Here is a 19,225-nt window from a genome sequence, read left to right as displayed (position 1 = left end):
TGAACTTTTCTTTAAGGAGTAAGGAACCAAAGGTGCTCTTTGGTCAGGCACCTCCCTCAACAACTCCGCAGTGAGACGTTGAGAACTTCGGGCCTACAAATTATATCCATGGCTGAAGAACTGACAGGCCTGTCTGGGGTCTGAACCAGCAAAAATCTGGGCCTTACTTTTCAGCTGTCAAATGGAGCTGAGGTTAAGAAAACATGGTTGTGAGAACTAACTGGGATCATGAAGGCAATGTCCTGGCACGTGGCAATGCTCTGTTGAAGAAAACTTTGGCAGTCAGTGTTTTTACTACACTACTATTTGGAGAGGAAGACAAGAAACAAAGTTGGAGACTTTTGCTTTCAGCCAAGATGAGTAAGGAGCCCGATTGACCCTCCCGTCTGAAACAACTAAAAACAAAATACATGGAACAAATGGCATGGAACAATGGTCTTAAGACACTGTTATCAGAAAACAAAGGACAGTGATCCCTGGGAGATGGAAAACCATCAAGATGAGCCCTACGACTGCAAAAATCAACTCTATTATTAGGTGATGGGGCTACACGGATGCTGAAAGGGCAGTCTGCAGAGGTACTACAGGGAAAACCATTTTAATTTGAAAGTGAACAGTCTATTTAACATTTTTGGCCACTACCAGGGTGGGCAAACTTTGACTCGAGGGCCACAATGGGTTCTTAAACTGGACCGGAGGGCCGGAACAAAAGCATGGATGGAGTGTTTGTGTGAACTAATATAAATTCAAAGAAAAGGAGTGGGGGGAGAGCAAGAGAACCGGATAGAACAGCCGGATCCTGCCCGCAGGCCGTAGTTTGCACTAGACTGTAAAGCTATTGTGCAAATAATCACATCATCGCTGTGTTATTCGTGGTAGAAAATAACCAGTGAGCAACCTGAAGCATTCAAGAAGGAGAGCAGTTACTCTGTGGGAGTGCCAACGCAGAATGCCAAAGGCTTCCCCTTCCCTGACAAACATCTTTTATGCAGCTGAGCCATCTGCATTCAAAACGCATGTTCAAGTGTCCCTCTGAAAACAACAGGCTGCTGGGCAAAGGTGTGGCTTCTAGTTATGGACCTGCTACTGTTATGTATTCTTGTGCAACCACAAGCAAGCCAGGTGACTCTCAGTTGGTCATCTGCCGCTAGATGCAATCTTTGCAGACTCTTCACACTGATATTCTGACACAGTATTCTCTAGAAATCGGATCAGCCATGAAGGATGTTTCCTAAAGGAGCAGGTGCTGAGCCTGCGGCAGGAACACTTCGGTCACACTCACACTTGGAAGCCTCCTTTTAGTTTGGGGTATATACTGACTGAATTTTAGAAATTGTCCCTGAACCCGCCAGCCGGTGTGGCTCAGTGGTTGAGCATCGACCTGGGAACCAGGAGGTCACATGCCGGGTTGCGGGCTTGATCTCCAGTGTGCAGCATGCAGGAGGCAGCCCAACGATGACTCTCTGTTCATTGAAGTTTCTGTTTCTATTTCCCTCTCCCTTCCTCTGAAATCAACCAAAATATGTTATTTTTAAAAAGTGTCCCTGAACCCAACTGTCCAGAAGTTGAGGTAGAATTTCTGTAGAGATGCAAGGCTCTGGGCAAGGGCAGCCGGTGACTCAGTTTACCTCTCCTGAAAACCCCATCCCTCACAGACCTTGCTGAGGGCAGCCCACACCTAGTCTGGCGTCCACGCTCACCCCCAGCAAGAGCATGGCCCGCCTTCTGGCGCGCACCTCCGGACTCGCCAAGTTTCAGAGGTCTGGGAAGTGCGACTACCCGCGGACTACTTTGCGCGGACCCTCAGGCGGAGGACGAAGGGGTTCCGCTACCGTCGGCGGAGGGAACGTCTGTGGCGCCCCGAGTCAGTGCGCCTGCGCCGCCGCCCCCGCGCACACACACACCCCCAGCTTGTCTGCGTGTCTGCCTGTCCACCGGGCCGCTCGCGCGACAGGAGCCGCCGCCGCCTCAGCTCCCCGCCCGCCTTCGCGCAGGTCCTCCCCCTTCGCTTCCTGGAGCACTTCCAGGTGAGAACCGGGGTTCTGCGGAGACTCGGCGGGCTCTAGGGCAGGTCGCACCCCCCACCCCCATTCCCACCCCACCCCCTGTCTCCCTGAGGACCTGGGGGTGCCGCCGACCACCCCCCGGCTCCACCTGACCCCGATAGAGACGGCGCCGACTTCGGTTGGCTGGGGCGGGCGGTTCGGTATCGGGACGCGACGGCCAGGGATGTGGACCGCCAGGTGTTCTGGTCGCGGAAACTGAGGTCCCCTGGCGACGGTGGGCGGACACGGGGGCGCCTGGGCTGCCGCTCCCGAGGCTCCAGGGATGGGACCCGAGAACTGCCGGAATGCCTCGTGTCAGTGCCTTTGAAAAGCTGTACCTAGACCAGCGATTTTCAGCCTTTTCCATCGCTTGGCTCACATAAATTAATTACTAAAATTCTGCGGCACATCCAGTATATATATATATTTTTGCCGAAATGACAACAAAGTAGGTATAACTTTGATTCATTCACACGGGACGGCTATTGTGTTGGCTGTTATTTTTTTTATTGGACAATCTAAGGGAAAAGAGGTCAGTGCCCCCGACTAGTCGGGGATTGCATGTTTTAAAAATTCTTGTGGCACACCGGTTGAAAATCGCTGAACTAGACTGACTAGAGATGCACATATATTTCTGTCCCAAGCTTCATAACTCCAAAATCTGCATCCAGTCTTAAATTTCCCCTTTTGTATCTTGTGATCCTTACATTAGGGTGACTTCATGGGGGAAGGCTCTTCAAATTGTGTGACCAAACAGGAAAATCATTACTTTTTAATTATAGAATAATTGCATGCCCTGGCTGGTTTGGCTCGGTGGATAGAGCGTCGGCCTGCGGACTGAAGGGTCCCAGGTTCCATTCCGGTCAAGGGCACATGCCCAGATTGCAGGCTTAATCCCCAGTGGGAGGGGTGCAGGAGGCAGCCGATCAATGATTCTCTCTCATCATTGATGTTTCTCTCTCTCCCCCTCTCCCTTCCTCTCTGAAATCAATGAATCAATAAAAAATATATTTTTAAATATATATTTCTTTATTGATTTCAGAGAGGAAGGGAGAGGGGGGGGGAGAGAGAGAAACATCAATGATAAGAGAGAATCACTGATCGGCTGCCTCCTGCACGCCCCCTACTGGGGATAGAGCCCACAACCCCAGCGTGTGCCCTTGGCTGGAATCGAACCTGGGACCTTTCAGTCTGCAGGCCGACGCTCTATCCACTGAGCCAAACCGGCCAGGGCAATAAAAATATATTTTTTAAAAAGAATAGCCCTACCAGCGTGGCTCGGTGGTTGAGTGTCAACCTATGAACCAGGAGGTCACGGTTTGATTCTCCGTCAGGACACATGCCCGGGTTATGGGCTTGATCCCCAGTGTGGGGAGTGCAAGGGACAGCTGATCAATGATTCTCTCTCATCATTAATGTTTCTATCTATCTCTCCTCCCTATCTCTCTGAAATCAATAAAAAATATTTTTTAAAAAAAGAATAATTGCATATTCATTAGGGTCAACAATCAAAAAAATATATTTTTTTGGTTAATCCTCACCCAAAGAAATTTTTCCATTGATTTTTAGAGAGAGTGGAAGGGAGGAGAAGAGACAGAAACATCGATGTGAGAGACACAGACACATCGATTGGTTGCCTCCTACATATGCCCTGACAGGGTGGGAGCCTGCAACCCAGGTACATGCCCTTGACCAAAATCGAACCCTGGACCCTTCAATCCAAGGGCCAAACCGGTTAGGGCAAAATTATTATGGTTTGTTATCATAAGATCCTTTCAATACAACAGCACCCCCAAAGTGTAGCTTTTTTTTTTAAGTATTTTTTTTTATTGATTTCAGAGAGGAAGGGAGAGAGAGAGATAGAAACATCAACGATGAGAGAGAATCATTGATTGGCTGCCTCCTGCACACCCCCTACTGGGGATCCAGCCTGCAACCTGGGCATGTGCCCTGACCAGGAATTGAACCGTGACCTCCTGGTTAATAGGTTGATGCTCCACCACTGAGCCACACCAGCTAGGGCCAAAGTTTAGCTTTTTAAATGAGGTCCTACTTTGTTCTGCCTACTAGTATAACTCTGCTAATAAGAGTTTTGCCTTGAAAAAATAAACGTGGTCTGCCTGTATTTGAACAAAGGTTCAGTACAGGCACTGTGCACAGTGCTTCACTCAATCACATGCATGTGTCACACTTGTGAAGGGTGTTGTACTTCTCATTTTATGGGTGAGATGGAGCTGGATGAAAAGAAGTAACCACTGCCGAAACCGGTTTGGCTCAGCGGATAGAGCGTCGGCCTGCGGACTGAAGGGTCCCGGGTTCGATTCCAGTCAGGGGCATGTACCTTGGTTGCGGGCACATCCCCAGTGGGAGGTGTGCAGGAGGCAGCTGATCGATGTTTCTCTCTCATCGATGTTTCTAGCTCTCTATCCCTCTCCCTTCCTCTCTGTAAAAAATCAATAAAATATATTTAAAAAAAAAAAAAAAGAAGTAACCACTGGCTCTGTCCTAAGTGTTTTATGTTAAATCACTACAGTCCGTGAGATACTGTTGAAGAAACTGAGGCACATAGATGTTAAATAAGTAACTTGTCTTCAGCCATTCATTGAATAAGAGCAGGATTCAGACTCAGGTCTTTTTTTAAAATATATTTTTATTGATTTCAGAGAGGAAGGGAGAGGGAGAGAGAGATAGAAACATCAGTGATGAGAGAGAATCATTGATTGGCTCCCTCCTGCACAATTAAGCCCACAGCCCAGGCATGTGCCCTTGACCAGAATGGAACCTGGGACCCTTCACTCCGCAGGCCGACACTCTATCCACTGAGCAGATCAGCTAGGGCAGATTCAGGTCTTTTTGACTAGACAGTATAGCAAGGAACGTGATGGATTGAAAGGTCATGTTTTCACAATACAGTGCACTTTCTTTAAATAATATATTCTTTCTCCTTTGAAAAAATATTTTTATTGCCCAGCTGGTGTGGCTCAGTGGTTGAGCATCGACCTATGAACCAGTCACGGTTTGATTCCCAGTCAGGGCACATGCCCAGGTTGTGGGCTCGATCCCAGTGTGGGGCGTGCAGGGGGCAGCCGATCCATTATTCTCTCCCTCTCCTTTCCTCTCTGAAATCTGCCTCCAGGCTTGCCTGCCCCTCTCCAGTCCATTCTCTAGCACACAGGCAAAAAGATCCCAAAAGATAAACAGCTGCTTAGTCTGTCGGTGAAAGGCTCTGAAAAGCTCTCACTGTGTTTAGCTCTCCCTGCCCCACTTCTTTCCTCCAGGACCTTCTCTGGACTCCGACACCCTTGCTCATGGGCTTTTCAATATGCTATTGCCTCTTTCCAGAACCCAGTCATCCCCTCGCCCCTCTCATTACCCAACCAACTCCTACTTTGCCTTCTGGTATCTGCTTAAATGACACTCTCTCCAGAAGATGTCCCTGACTTGTCAGGGCCCTTCCTCTGTGTCCTTGTGGCCTTTGGGACTTTCATTTTGATGGCCCTCATTTTCCCTTCTGGATTGTGAGCTCAGAGAGGTCAGGATCTCCTCTTGTTTGCAGTTGTATTCCCACTGCCTGTATGTAATAGGCCCTCCAGTCTCTGAAGTCAATTTCATAATAAAATGTTTGTGACTGATTAGTTATAATATAGACTGTCTGTTGACAAGATTTGTAGGCTTTTCCAGGCTCTCTAGACCGCTCACTTGTGACTGGCACTGACTCTGCTTTGTTTCTGCCTCTCCTCTGTCCACCTGATCAGTCCCCCAAACCAAAAATTCCTTGAGAAAAGTAGAAATCAGTTCTTCAGTTGTATACTATTAGGAAGGGGGAAATACACTAGTAAACTAGTGACTGATAAAACATCCGTACTCTTCATTTAAACTTGTTTTTTCTCTAGATCTTCGTTCCCATGCCATGCATAGAAAAATAATTCTAGACACTTTACGTTTGTGAATCGCATTCCAAGAATATTAATATTTTTCTGTTTTCAATTTCAGTTTGTTGCATGTGAAAATTCTCAGGCCAGATTTCTCCCAGAGGAAAAACAGTGATTTTATAATGGCCAATGGGAAAATAGAAACCAGGGTATGGAAATTTTTAGTCTACAATCACCTTTTTAGGGTTGCACCTAGAGCAGAAACTGCACTTTTACATATAGTGCCTTGTAATACAGCATTCCTTCCACTTCAGTTTAAGATGGTAGCAATTTATTTAGCTTTGTTTATTCCTGTCATGCTGGGTTTTTTTTTGTTTGTTTGTTTTGTTTTTTTAATATATTTTATTGATTTTTTACAGAGAGGAAGGAAGAGGGATAGAGAGTTAGAAACATCGATGAGAGAGAAACATCGATCAGCTGCCTCTTGCACACCCCCTACTGGGGATGTGCCCGCAACCAAGGTATATGCCCTTGACCGGAATCGAACCTGGGACCTTTCAGTCCGCAGGCTGACGCTCTATCCACTGAGCCAAACCGGTTTTGGCTGTCATGCTGGTTTTGAGAGGAGGACTGGTTCTGCAGAAATATTTTTCTTATATTATTTATACTTTTTGAACTTTAAAAAAAAATTCTGATATCTGAGTTGGAAGGTTGTTGCTGTGTGTGATATCTGAGAATGGAAAAATGCTAAGGGCTAAGAACTGATGACACCTTGATTCAGAAGAGGAATGGCTAAACCATTCAGTGGCCTAGAAATTCATTTATGACCCCAAGGGAATTTTCTCCCAGGTATATCAAAAAGCAGCTGCTAGTTTGTAAGAGTTTTGAAATATGGCACAGCTCAATTCACAGAGAACTTAAAACATGTTCCCTTAAGGTTTGATTATGTAGCATATCTCTTAGATGATGTTCTTAATAGATACAGAGTCTTCCAAGGCAGTCTATGCAAATTATAGGAACAAGGTGGTCACTAGTCTTAATCAGTGCTTCTCAGCCCAGACTGGACTTTAAAAACACGTACGCAGGCACCTACCTCGTGTTAAATCAGAATCTCTTAGAGGTGAGGGTGGGACTTTGGCATTTCTTGCCAGATGAGTTTCACACGCAGCTGGGTTGAACCAATCATCTAGATGTTGGTCCTTATTTATCATTAAGGAAAGAGGTTGATGCTTGAAGCCTTTTACATGTGAGTGGGGAAGGCAGAACTCTTAAGGAGTAGCTTGAGCTTGAACTGAAAACAGTTCGTGAGCCCCTGTGTCTGCTGTAGAGGCCCCTGGGAAGTCACTCTGAAAGGTGACAGTGTGCCCACAGCCCAGTATGTGTTTGTAGCCATCTCGTTTTGTGAAATGGCTTTGGATATACTGAGACAAACAGTAGGTTCAGTATGTCCTAAAACTGTTGTACTTCTATGTAAAACTTTCTAAGGTCTTGTGTAACCTATGAAATTTTGCCTATTGGCAGACTTATGATCCTTGTTCTGGAAATAGATACTGGGCCAATCATTTACCTTCTGACTTTCTTATTTACAAACTAGAGGCCCGATGCGTGAAATTCATGCAAGGGGCTTGGCTCTCGCAGCCCCAACTTTGGAAGTCGTCCAGAAGGACGTCTGGAAGGTTGTTCGGCTGTTTGGTCTAATTAGCATATAAGCTCTTTATTATATAGGATTGAGGAAAGTAACCACCTGTTCACCGTGTGTGTGTGGGAGGGTGAGCCTTTGTGAGAGTGCCCACAACAGTGGCAGGGTTAGTGACCAAATGATAAATGAATTTGAATAGGGCTTCCTTGGAAAAACAAGTCATCACTATATAACATGTTGAAATGTTCAAAATCCCTAAACTGCACAAGATTCCCAGTATCTTTTTAGTTAATTGGGTTGAAAGAGTTATCAAGTCCTAGGAAGATCTTTAGCAATGTTTTTCTCCGCCAGTTCTTGAGCATTCTGTAGCTGAGGCAAAAGTCTATCTGGAACAGACTTTCAAGTAATACATATACACAGGAGAATGGCCCCATACAGAAAGTATAAATGAAGTATACTTAATAGTGGTGTCTTCTGGGTCTCTCTCTCCAGTAGACACCACTATATTTTTCCAAAAAAATGATTAAAAGAATCCTACTATATTCTCCTGCCCTTTGCTTTTGTAACTTACTATAGTTTGAAAGATCTTTCTTTTAGGATCACATACAGATCACAGCCTCTATTTGACAGTATTATTTATTAATATCCTCCTGGGGCGGTAGTTGTCACCCTGCCCCACATCCTGTAAGTATTTCTTTGCTTCCCCTGGTCTTCCTGTATTTTCCCCCCTTGCTGCTTCACCTAATGTGCTGCATTCCGTCTCTTCTATATTTTCTTCTGCTGCTTCTCTTGCTTGAGGCCTGCTGGTGGCCTCCATGCCAGGGGGGAGATTACCATCACTCTTGGCCGCTTCAATAAGGATGCCACAGAGCTGGGATAGCAAAGTTCATTGACAAAATTAGAATCCGAACAGATCTTCACAGGCTGGAATCCAACTAGTTGACGTTTAACAGGGATAAATGTAGGGTCTTATGCATTGGTTTTAAAATACAGAAAACTTGCAGTAGTGTAATTTGAGAGAGGTTCCGTAAAGCACTATAAAAGTGTAGTTTTTAAACTATCCTAAACTAACCTAGTCCCAGAATTTGTTTTTGTTTTTTGTTTTTAATTCTTTATTGCTGTAAGTATTACATATGTCTACTTTCCCCCCATTGACCTGTAGTCCTAGAATTTTAAGTAAGTTCTATAAAAGACCTTGGTGTCATCATTCTTCATAGGCCCTCATTTACAAAGCTCTCTCTTTGAGCTAGAAAAGCTTGCTGGTAAGTTTTAAATATATTTTCTTAAATATATCTTCAGATGATCTAAATCTGACTTCCTAAAACAAGTAACTTCTTTCCTAGTAAATTATTTAACATGCTAGGCACCAGGATAAGTTTGTGAATGAGCCTGAGAAGACAGATACAAAAGGAAAAATGACCAGCATCTTCAAAGGCACAGAGGCATGAAAACATGGGGGATGTTCAGTGCACCTAACGTGTTCTAGCTCTTCGATACAGTCAGTTGGTGTTTTCACCAAGAGTCTTGTGTAAACACAGCTGTAACTCTCTCAGACAGACTACTTACTGTCCCTAAGCCCCTTTTTTAAAATTTTTATTTTGTATTTATTTTATTTATTTATTTGGATAATCTTCACCCGAGGATATTTTTCCCATTGATTTTTTAAAATATATTTTTGTTGATTTCAGAGAGGAAAAGAGTGGGAGATAGAAACATCAATGATGAGAAAGAATCATTGTTTGGCTGCCTCCTGCACACCCCCTACTGGGGATTGAGCCCGCAACCCAGGCATGTGCTTTCGACTGGAATTGAACCCAGGACCCTTCAGTCCACAGGCCGACGCTCTATCCACTGAGCCAAACGAGCTAGGGCATTCCCATTAATTTTAGAGAGAATGGAAGGGAGGGGAAGAGACAGAGAGAGAAACATCAGTGTGAGAAAGCCACATCGATTGGTTGCCTCCCGCACATGACCTGACCAGGGATCAAGCCTGCAGCAGAGGTACACGCCCTTGACCGGAATCAAACCCAGGACCTTTCAGTCTGTGGGCCAATGCTCTAACCACTGAGCACAGGGAACCCTATGGGGATGAGGGGAGGGCCTTCCTGGAGCTTGGCACTGCTCCTGTACCCTGTCAGCCCAGAAAGGCAGGGAGGCCAAGCTGTGCATCTACCTCAGTTGCAGGACGCCATGCAGCACGCTGCAGAATCAACACCAAGACGGCTGAGAAGTTGCTGCAGTGGTTCCCGGAGGAGGGCGAGCAGGAGTGCTTCGCAGCCTCTCCCTTCACCTGCTACAGCCTGCTTCCCCAAATGTGATGTTGGAGTTGGCCTGGAGGCACAACCTGGTAGACCTGGCCATGACCTGCTTCACCCTGGTGATGAGGGAGTACCTTAGCAAAGTAAGTGCCTGCCCTTCTGTGGCTCCTTGGCCCTGGTTGTGACTCTGGCTCTGATCTGCAGAGGCCCTGCAGCAGCTGGTTCGAGGCCAGCCCAGATTGCCCAACCAGCCCAGGCCGGTTCGGGGCCAGCCCAGATTGCCCAACCAGCCCAGGCTGCTGTTGGGAGAAGCCTCTTGCCTTCACACTTGATTGTTTTTCTGCCCAGTGTTATTATTTCTAGAAAATCACCGTGGGGTGGTGGGGAGCTGGATAGAACTGAGCACTTGCCCACACAGTGGAGGGGGGGCCTGAGGGGGATGCAGTGATTTCACCCACCACCAGAGGGCCCAGTGACAACTGGTGTGGGCCAACTACCTCTCAGCACCAGCTATTGGCAATGGGAGGAGCAGTTAATAGGAATGTTAACCTGGATTTAAGCCTTTAACACTAATGAGGGAAACAGTCATCCCCTCTACAGCTGCAGACACTGGGGTTCAGGTCCAAAGCTGACAGGTGAATGGGTTGGGGGGTTTAGACACAAGTCTTCCTGGCCCAGAGGCCATACTTATGTCTTGGCACATCACTTCTGCCACTCCAGATATCACTTGGTGTCCCTAGTGTCCCATCCTGGCTTTCTTTGCAGGTTGATGAGCTGTTTAATGAGGTGACAGTGTCTAATTTCAACTCCCTGTGAGTTGAAGCCCTAGGAGTCACTGTCTAGGGCAGGGGTGGGCAAACTTTTTGACTCGAGGGCCACAGTGGGTTCTTAAACTGGACTGGAGGGCCGGAACAAAAGCATGGATGGAGTGTTTGTGTGAACTAATATAAATACAAAGTAAAGGAGCGGAGGGGAGAGCAAGAGAACCCTCTGCTCTTTTGGCTCCGCGGGCCGGATAGAACAGCCGAATGGGCCGGATCTGGCCCGCGGGCCGTAGTTTGCCCACGGCTGGTCTAGGGCCTAGCTGTAGCCACTCTCCAGAGACCCATGTCATCCGGTCCGATTTGTTTCTAAGTCTGCAGAAAAGTAATAGCTCAGCAGTGCCTACTTGCCCATCGAGCCACATTCCTAACCTTCTTCCAGCCAGATGGAGGCCCCACAATGCCAACAAGCCACGGGCCAAGGCTTCTGGCAGTGTGCATGGAAGGGAGGAGCCTCCCAGGGTTAGTATGGGGGTTAGGAAAAAAACGGAGGGTGTGGGGTCTGGTGCTACCAGCTTTGGCCTGCAAGGGATTCCTCTGGGCCATCCCAAGGCCATTCAAGGCCATGGCCCTGCTGCAGGAGGAGGGACCCATAGAGTGTGCCTTCTTGCTGGAAGGACCCTGGTCCCTGGCCCAGGGTCCCCAGACACCTTCCCTAGTCCTGGAAGGCAGGAGCTGCCATGGTGCCTGCCCTCAGTCCTGCCCCACATGCCTCTGCTAGCCCTCAGCCAGATGCCTTGTCACCTGGTGGGGAGAGGAGGGTGCTCACGAGGGATTTCTCTGGCAGTGGTAGAGTATAGCTGGTTCTTGGGGACTGGGGCCCAGCAGACTGGACACTGTTGTGAGGCAGAGGGGTCCAGACAAGAATGCCACAGCTGCTTCCTGACTAGAGATCCTGGTCCCAGGCCTCTTGACTCATCTGAGAAGTTCAATGGCCATCCCTCGCCGAGAACCGTCTGCTCCCCAGGGCTCTCCCAGTACAGCCAGATGAAGGCAGAGAGGACAGGTTGTGAGAGGACAGCTTTCTTGCTCCTTCCTCAGCGCAGGTCCCATGGAGGGAAGAGGTAAGGGAGCACACAGGACTGGCATCAGAGCTGTCTCTGCTAGGTTTCTGGTGCCTTGCCTGAGCTCTCCCAGACCTGAGTGCACACAGGCACTTATTGTTTCTTCTTTCTTACCCATGTGCTTGTTTGGGGGGGTCCCAGACACACAGTTGCTGTCACTCCTTCTAGCACAGTACATCCCCCATGGCACCACCTCATTCTATTCCCTCTCCATCTATCTGTCTGTTCCAGCCTGTGGGCACTGCACCTGGTGAAGCCTCAAAGAAAGGCAAAGTGCAGTTTGTCTTCAGATGGCCATCACAGCCCCTGCCTCTCAGATGGAGCATCCTCTTCGCCAGGTGGAGGGTCCCAGGTGTAAGGTGACGAGTATCCTTAGAAGGGGTGAGCAGCCTGGACTCTAGAAGCAGGAGCTACTGCATTGTCTCAGCAGTGTCCCTGTGTCCAGCCCTGTGAGTCATGGCCCACTCACAGTTCACTGCTCCAGTGCACCTGGTGGCCAAGTGTCCACTTGGGAAGTACAGGGATAGAATAGCACCTGGGGTTCATCGGGGCCCCAGTGGGCACTCATTACTCCACCTAGTTAGAGAGGCTTCGCTTTGAGGAATGAAGTGGTGGTCACTGTCAGTGCAGCAGAGTTCTGTGTGCCTGTCCTCAGCTCTCACTCTCCTGGAGGCTATGTGCTTGCCTCCCAAGTTCACCTCCAGGCCAGGACTGCATGAGGCCTGTAAGGCAGGCACTCACATGTTCTTGCCTCTTGCTCTGCTTTGCAGGGACAGACTAGACACCGCAGAGAGTCTGCACACGTGAAAGAAGCATGTGGTAGAGCCCACCCCTCTCCTGTTTAGTAGGTGGCATCCCATAGTTCCTGTCCCCTGTCCCTGGCTAGGATTCCGATTGGGGTGGGAATGGACAGGGTGGGGGATGAGGACCACAATGGCTACCAGATGTAGAGAAGGCAGAAGGTCAGTGATCCAGGAATGTTGAAGAGGCACCACCACTGTCCACCCTTCTCTGAGGACAAATACCTTCTGGTGGTGCCCTTGCCTATTCCTTGTGCCTGGCAACTGCCCTGTCTCGAGCTACTGCTGTGTGCACCTGTCTGGCCCCTGACAGGCTATTGTTGCCTTTGCGCTTGAGAACCTGCCTAGATGGCCTGGCCATTCAGTAGACAGGTTATTTGTTATCCACTGCACAGAGAGGCTAATGGTCCCTAGAATGCATTTGCTGGACTAACATAGGCCTGAGGGTGTAATGTGAGCACGCAACACGCGAGTCTTCCACCACCTGTGTGCTCCTCGGGGGTCATGGTGCCCACCTCCCATTAATGTCAAACTCTTTTGTTTTGTTTGTTTCAGTCTGGTTTTTTTTTTAGATATCGATGGGCATTAGTGAGACTCAACCAGTTTAGCTAAGTAAGTGCCCTACTTGGGGATGAGCTTACCCTCTAGAGTTGGCCCTACAACAACAGCTCCCACAGTCCCTGCCTCTGGCATCTGCTTTTAGAACTTCAGCCTCTGGATCAAACATGTCAAACTCAAAGGCAAACACGGGCCAAATAAACAAGGTTTAAGTTTATGTGGGCCACAAAAAAACAAAAGCTTTTATTTCGATAGAGACATGCTGAATACAAAGGGCTGAAATAAATGAGTAATCGTTAACATAAAATAATAGAACATTTTAATAAAAGTTAATATTTTTTCTTGCACATTAGCTTACCAGACACTGAGTAACTGCACAAATTAATAAGCTTAACACAAATAAACCTATTTTTCTTGTTCTCCAAAAGCGAAATATTTCCTGTTGCGCAAACCGAACAAGTCAGTACAAGACTAATGACATGGCAACCGGCTGCTAAAATATTTGCTGCTAGTATTAGTGGAGAGAAATGGTGCGCCTGCGCGTAAAGCGCATAAGGAAAATGAATGCAACACGATTATAGTAATCAGTCATTAGCGAACGTTGTAGTTCATTATTAATTACGTATAACAAAATATTGTAAAATTAAGTTTTGAAATTTTTTTTAATATATATTTTATTGATTTTTTATAGAGAGGAAGGGAGAAGGATAGAGAGTTAGAAACATCGATTCAGCTGCCTCCTGCACACTCCCTACTGGGGATGTGCCTGCAACTGAGGTACATGCCCTTGACCGGAATCGAACCTGGGACCCTTCAGTGTGCAGGCCGACACTCTATCCACTGAGCCAAACCGGTCAGGGCAGTTTTGAAATTTTTATTCAAACGTTTCTTACAGCCCTAGCCAATTTGGCTCTGTGGATAGAGCATCAGCCTGAGGACTGAAAGGTCCCAGGTTCGATTCCGGTCAAGGGCACATGCCCTGGTTGTGGGCTCGATCCCCAATGGAGGGCGTGCAGAAGGCAGCCTATCAATGATTCTCTCTCATCATTGATGTTTCTATCTCTCTCTCCCTCTCCCTTCCTCTCTGAAATCAATAAAAATATATTAAAAAGAAAAACGTTTCTTACATACCATTATATTGGCTGGGCGGCAAAAATATTCGTGTGGGCCTTGAGTTTGACATGCTTGCTCGGGATCGTTAGGACTAGGCTGCAATCCTGCTCCTTGAGGTCCTGGCCACTTGGGGGCAGCAGGAGCCCTGCTCATCCTTGGCTTCTCCTTCTGCAAGTCTGCAGCTGATGCTGACAGCAGGCCCTCCTATTGGACCAGCCCCCGTGGCTCCCCCTATGGCTGTTCCTGCCGTTGCCCAGCCTCCTGTGTATGGCTGCAGTCTGTAGTGGCCACTCAGTGGCAACACTCCCTCTACCGATTTATTAACCTCCTCAAGGAGCACAGAGGACCCGGATACAAGGTGGAGACACCTAGATGTTATTTTTGCTGAGACCCATTGATTGCAGCCACTGAGCCATCCCAGAACCTGGGGGTGTCAAGGTAACCCTTGACTACCTAAGAAGACCAGCTCCACGTGCCAGGCAGGGAGGTCAGCTCAAGTCTCCAGACCCGCCAGCATCCTGAGGAGTTCTTATCTGCAATGAGTCCCCAGCACTTGGGGGAGGGGCGCCTTCTCTTCATTGGCGCTGGCACTTGCGAGCTGCCCTCTCCTGGTCACTTCGCAGACACAGCTGACGCGAACCCCTAGTCCACCCGTCTGATCTGGCCTTGAGCTCCTGCTGATCATGAATATTAAAGTCGGTTTATCAAGGCAAAGCTTCCCTGCTTGGTGCTGGTGTAGGTAGAAGGGGGCAAGAAATCTGCTGGGTGCTCTGGGGTTGGGGGACCTGCATCCACACAGGGAAGCTGCCCCGGGAGATATAGCCAGGTGTGTTTGGGGTCTTTTATGGACCGTGTGCACTGCTTGGAGTTCTAAATCCCGGAAGGGGAGTGGTAACCGCTGAACCCGCAGGTGTGGGAAGGCCAAACCCTCAAACAGCAAGGATGGGGCTAGCCCACGTGTCTCTCCACCGCCATCCCCGGGGTCCTGCCGCACGCGTCGGGAATGCAGACCCCGAGCTCGCTCCTTTCCGCGCCTAGCTATGCTCAAGGCCCAGACAGGCTTAGGAGACTGCACTTTGACCCACAGCTCCGGGCCGGCGCAGCGCCGCCTACCTAGGACCCCGGCCCAGCCGAGCGAGGTGGTCCAGGAGTCGGGCTCGTCCATTGGCTGGGTTGACGTCCCCGCCCCGGCCTCAGTTTCCCGGCCCACACGGGGCGGACCGGGGGCGGGGCCCGGCTCGAACCACGCGGGGCGGAGTCCTGGAGCTGACGCGGCCGCCCCGCCCCCGGACATAACCAGCCGCCGCCACCTCCGCAGGCTCCGCGGAGCACCGGAGGCTCGGACCCGCGGCCAGCGCCGGGCGCCCCGCCTCTCGCCTACCGCCTCCCTGCAATGGCGACGCCTCGCGCTCTGGCGGCCGCTGCGCCCGCGCCCGGAAAGGCCAAACTGACGCATCCGGGGAAGGCTATCCTGGCAGGTGGGCTCCTCAGGGGCGCGAACCCTAGTCCACCGGTCCCGCTGCGCTTCCGGGCGTCCCGGGACGCCAAGGCCCCTCCCCACTTCCGGGTTGGGCGGGGGGCGCGGCGCTGATCTCCAGCTCACCCTGCGTGTCACCCCTCGAAGCCTCGCTAGGGGAACGGGGGTGGGGTATGGGTCCTGGCCGGACAAAGTCCGGGGCGGGGGCGGGGCGTCCGAGCGGGGGGTCTCAGACCACGAGTCCGGGTTCCCGCAGGCGGCTTGGCAGGAGGCATCGAAATTTGCATCACCTTCCCCACCGAGTACGTGAAGACGCAGCTGCAGCTGGACGAGCGCTCACACCCGCCGCGCTACCGGGGCATCGGTGAGCAGGGGGCAGCAGCGGGGAGCCCCGAGGGGCGGGCCCCGGGGGGGCTGGAGTCGCTGACCACCCCCTTCCCCAGGGGACTGTGTGCGGCAGACAGTGCGCAGCCATGGCGTCCTGGGCCTGTACCGAGGCCTCAGCTCCCTGCTCTACGGCTCCATCCCCAAGGCGGCCGTTAGGTGAGGCGGGCCCGGGGTGGAGGCGGTCTCTGGAACGTGGCAAGGGTGGTGGCGGCCCCTCTCACCCCACTGCCTTCCGCCCCAAGGTTCGGGATGTTTGAGTTCCTCAGCAACCACATGCGGGACGCCCAGGGACGGCTGGATAGCACTCGAGGGCTGCTGTGTGGCCTGGGCGCAGGAGTGGCTGAGGCCGTGGTGGTAGTGTGTCCAATGGAGACCGTGAAGGTAGGGAGGTTCCCTGTAGGAACAAAGCATGCAGAGGGGAGGAGGTGGTGGAGTCTGGGGTGATGCTGTGTCCCTGTGTCCAATGGAGATGTTGAGGTGGGAGGGTCCAGCAGAAGCAGCAAGGGGTGAATGGGTAGCTGAATGCAGGAGGCCTGCAGGATGGGCCTCCTGTGAAGGCTGGACTCTGTTCCGAAAGCCGTAGGAAGATGGTAAATTTTTTAAAAACACTATTATACACAAAACAATGCATGTTTGCTGCCTGAGATACAGGCAACACCACAAATACAACTTAGTGAGGCGGGCCCTCTTGTCTCTTTGGCCTCAAGTCGCACAGTGGCCTTATTGGCCCTGTTTCCAGATGAAGATCTGTATCTGCAACCCTGGCCTGACTTCGGTGGGCTCTGGACCTGTAAGCCAAGGGGCCAAGTGTGCCCTTCCCATGGCACCATGGGAGCCAGCTCCTTTGCTTCCCTCTCTCTCAGGTGAAGTTCATCCATGACCAGACCTCTCCCAACCCCAAGTACAGAGGATTCTTCCACGGGGTCAGGGAGATTGTGCGGGAACAAGGTGAGCCACTGGGCCTTCCTCCTCAGGTAGGATCAGGGATCTCAGCCAGAATGAAAGGGCCCTTCCTCTTTCTGCCTTGGCACTCCTGTGTGCAGCTTCCCCCAGTCCCCACTGGGCCTGTGTGCAAGTGTAACCTCCGTTCCTGCCTGCCCCCAGGGCTGAAGGGGACATACCAGGGCCTCACAGCCACCGTGCTAAAGCAGGGCTCCAACCAGGCCATCCGCTTCTTCGTCATGACCTCCCTACGCAACTGGTATCGAGGTATGTGTGCTGCCCCAGAACCCCACCTCATGAGCCCTAGTTCATACTCCTCCCAGCCATCAGAGCTGACCCCTTTACTTCCCATCACTTTCTGATTGCAACCCCCACCCACATCCAGGGGACAACCCCAACAAGCCCATGAACCCACTGATCACCGGAGTTTTTGGAGCTATTGCGGGTGCAGCCAGTGTCTTCGGGAACACTCCTCTGGACGTGATCAAAACCCGGATGCAGGTGGGATAGAGCTGAGAAGGGGAGGGGAGTGTGGGACAGGGGCTGGCTGCTGAGTCCTGTGGGGTGCTGGTGTCTTGCAGGGCCTAGAGGCACACAAATACCGGAACACGTGGGACTGCGGCATGCAGATTCTGAGGAATGAGGGGCTCAAGGCGTGAGTGACAGGGTTGTTTTCCCCACCCCAGGCCCTCCCTGGCCTCCCTAGGCCTCACCCCAAAACCCCTGCCTGCCCCAGGCCATCCCCTCGGAAGTCCTTACCTTTAGGTCCCTGTTCTTGCCCCTCCAATGTCTGGACCCACCTGCCCTGTCTAGGGGCAGTGTCCTTCATCTACCTCCTCACCTGGATTTTTCTCCCACTCAACCCCAGATTCTACAAGGGCACTGTTCCCCGATTGGGCCGGGTCTGTGCGGACGTGGCTATCGTGTTCATCATCTACGATGAAGTGGTGAAGCTGCTCAACAAAGTGTGGCAGACAGACTGAGCCCCAAGGGTCTGCACTGGGGCTGCCCTCAGGCACCTCCAGACCAACCCCCTCCACCCTCTTCTCATGATTCCAGTGCAGTCGTGCCAAAAGGCCCCCCTCTCTTGTCCCTTGCATTCCATGGCCTGGGCCTATTCCTCACAGCCATTGAGTCCATATGTCCCATAGTACTGTGTCCCTTGTGGTCCAAGTGACACCACCATTGTGTTTGTGTGTTCAGCAGAGGCTGGGTGTCCTCTGGCCTGTAAACCTGTGCCCCTTGCCCATATCCTTACTCGTGCACCATGTGCCTGTGTTTCATGTTTTGTGTTCTGTGACCCTGTGTCCCACTTCCCAGGGTGCCCGTGTTGCCTGGGCCCACAGCCCTGTCACCATGGCTTGGTCCCAGCCCGGTGCCTTCCACCCTGGGCAGCAGGTGCACCCACCCCTGCATACCACAGCTGCCTCCGGGCCTCAGCCTGGCCTCACTGCATTCCAGGGGCTGCATGCCCCCCGCTTTTCCTGCCACTGGCCTTAACTGGCCCTTGGGCCCTCCCTCCGCCTGGGACAGGGTGGCACCCGCCGCTCTCAGGACCACCCTCCCAAGGCAGAATAAACCGGATACTGTCACAGCCTCCTGTCCCTGTGTTGGGCCCATTTGTGGGTGGGCAATGATGGCCAAGCCTCTGTGAAGGTCAAGCCCTTCTGAGGATATTGGCAGGGGGCCAGGGCAGCCAGGCAACTGGCAGGCAGGTGGGCAAGCCAGCTGTAGCCAGTGTCAACCCTCAGACCTGACACCGGGCCAGGGAACATCTGGGCTTCATCCAGGCCTTGCCTGTGGCCTGTGGCCTGTGGCCAAGATCCTGTAGGGTCACTTGGAAGAAAGCACTGAGTGGGCAGAATGGAGAGCTGCCCCATGCTGCTGGTTGGGCCTGGGGAGACAGTGCTCCTGGGCTCTTATCCTTCAACCTGTGATTAGGCCCCTCCCTCCCTCCTGGCTTTTCAGTGGTCTGAGGTGAAGGGCTTAGTGAGGCATGTAGTCCCCTGAGGCTCTGAGCACTGGGAAGCCTGGAGCAGGAATAGGTGGAGCTCCCTGACCAGGGCGCTAGGGGTGCCTCACCCCCCAAAGGAAGGTGTGCCTCTTGCTGGAATCCCAGGATCCAGGCACAGGTTGGGGGATACAAAGCTCTGAACTGAAGGATCCCCAGGGCTCTTCCCACCCCCCTCATATCAGGAGCTGGAACCGTCACCCATTAGCCAAGTGGAGGAGACCCAGAGCAGAATGGG

The 19,225-nt window shown here is 51.1% G+C and overlaps 1 protein-coding gene across 2 annotated transcripts; it reads left to right on the top strand.

The window, feature by feature from the left end:
• The first annotated feature begins 1,897 nt into the window (after positions 1-1,897).
• Positions 1,898-18,577, top strand: SLC25A1 (solute carrier family 25 member 1). 2 transcript variants are annotated; one of them, XM_080650130.1, is made up of 11 exons: positions 1,898-2,027; positions 9,735-9,957; positions 15,489-15,648; positions 15,904-16,011; positions 16,091-16,190; positions 16,277-16,415; positions 16,898-16,982; positions 17,139-17,243; positions 17,362-17,477; positions 17,558-17,631; positions 17,845-18,577. In XM_080650130.1, exons 2-11 carry the CDS (start codon positions 9,874-9,876, stop codon positions 17,957-17,959), a joined length of 1,086 nt encoding a protein of 361 aa, XP_080506256.1. In that variant the 5' UTR covers positions 1,898-2,027; positions 9,735-9,873; the 3' UTR covers positions 17,960-18,577. The 2 variants fall into 2 exon arrangements, with proteins under 2 accessions (XP_080506256.1, XP_080506257.1); XM_080650131.1 differs by lacking the exons at positions 1,898-2,027; positions 9,735-9,957; positions 16,091-16,190 and having other exon boundaries at positions 15,378-15,648.
• The last annotated feature ends 648 nt before the right edge of the window (positions 18,578-19,225 follow it).

The sequence above is a fragment of the Plecotus auritus genome, assembly GCF_963455305.1.
Source record: "Plecotus auritus genome assembly, chromosome: 13".
NCBI lineage: Eukaryota > Metazoa > Chordata > Mammalia > Chiroptera > Vespertilionidae > Plecotus > Plecotus auritus.
Note: the sequence above shows the minus strand (reverse complement) of the source record. Positions and strands in the feature narration are given on the sequence as shown.

What these genes read in the sequence shown, in the direction of transcription:
- SLC25A1 (XM_080650130.1), top strand. Translation starts at nt 9,874, where the DNA reads ATGTTGGAGTTGGCCTGGAGGCACAACCTGGTAGACCTGGCCATGACC. An exon ending in GGAGATTGTGCGGGAACAAG is followed by an intron (nt 16,983 to 17,138) that starts GTGAGCCACTGG and finishes GCCTGCCCCCAG; the next exon opens with GGCTGAAGGGGACATACCAG. An exon ending in TGATCAAAACCCGGATGCAG is followed by an intron (nt 17,478 to 17,557) that starts GTGGGATAGAGC and finishes GGTGTCTTGCAG; the next exon opens with GGCCTAGAGGCACACAAATA.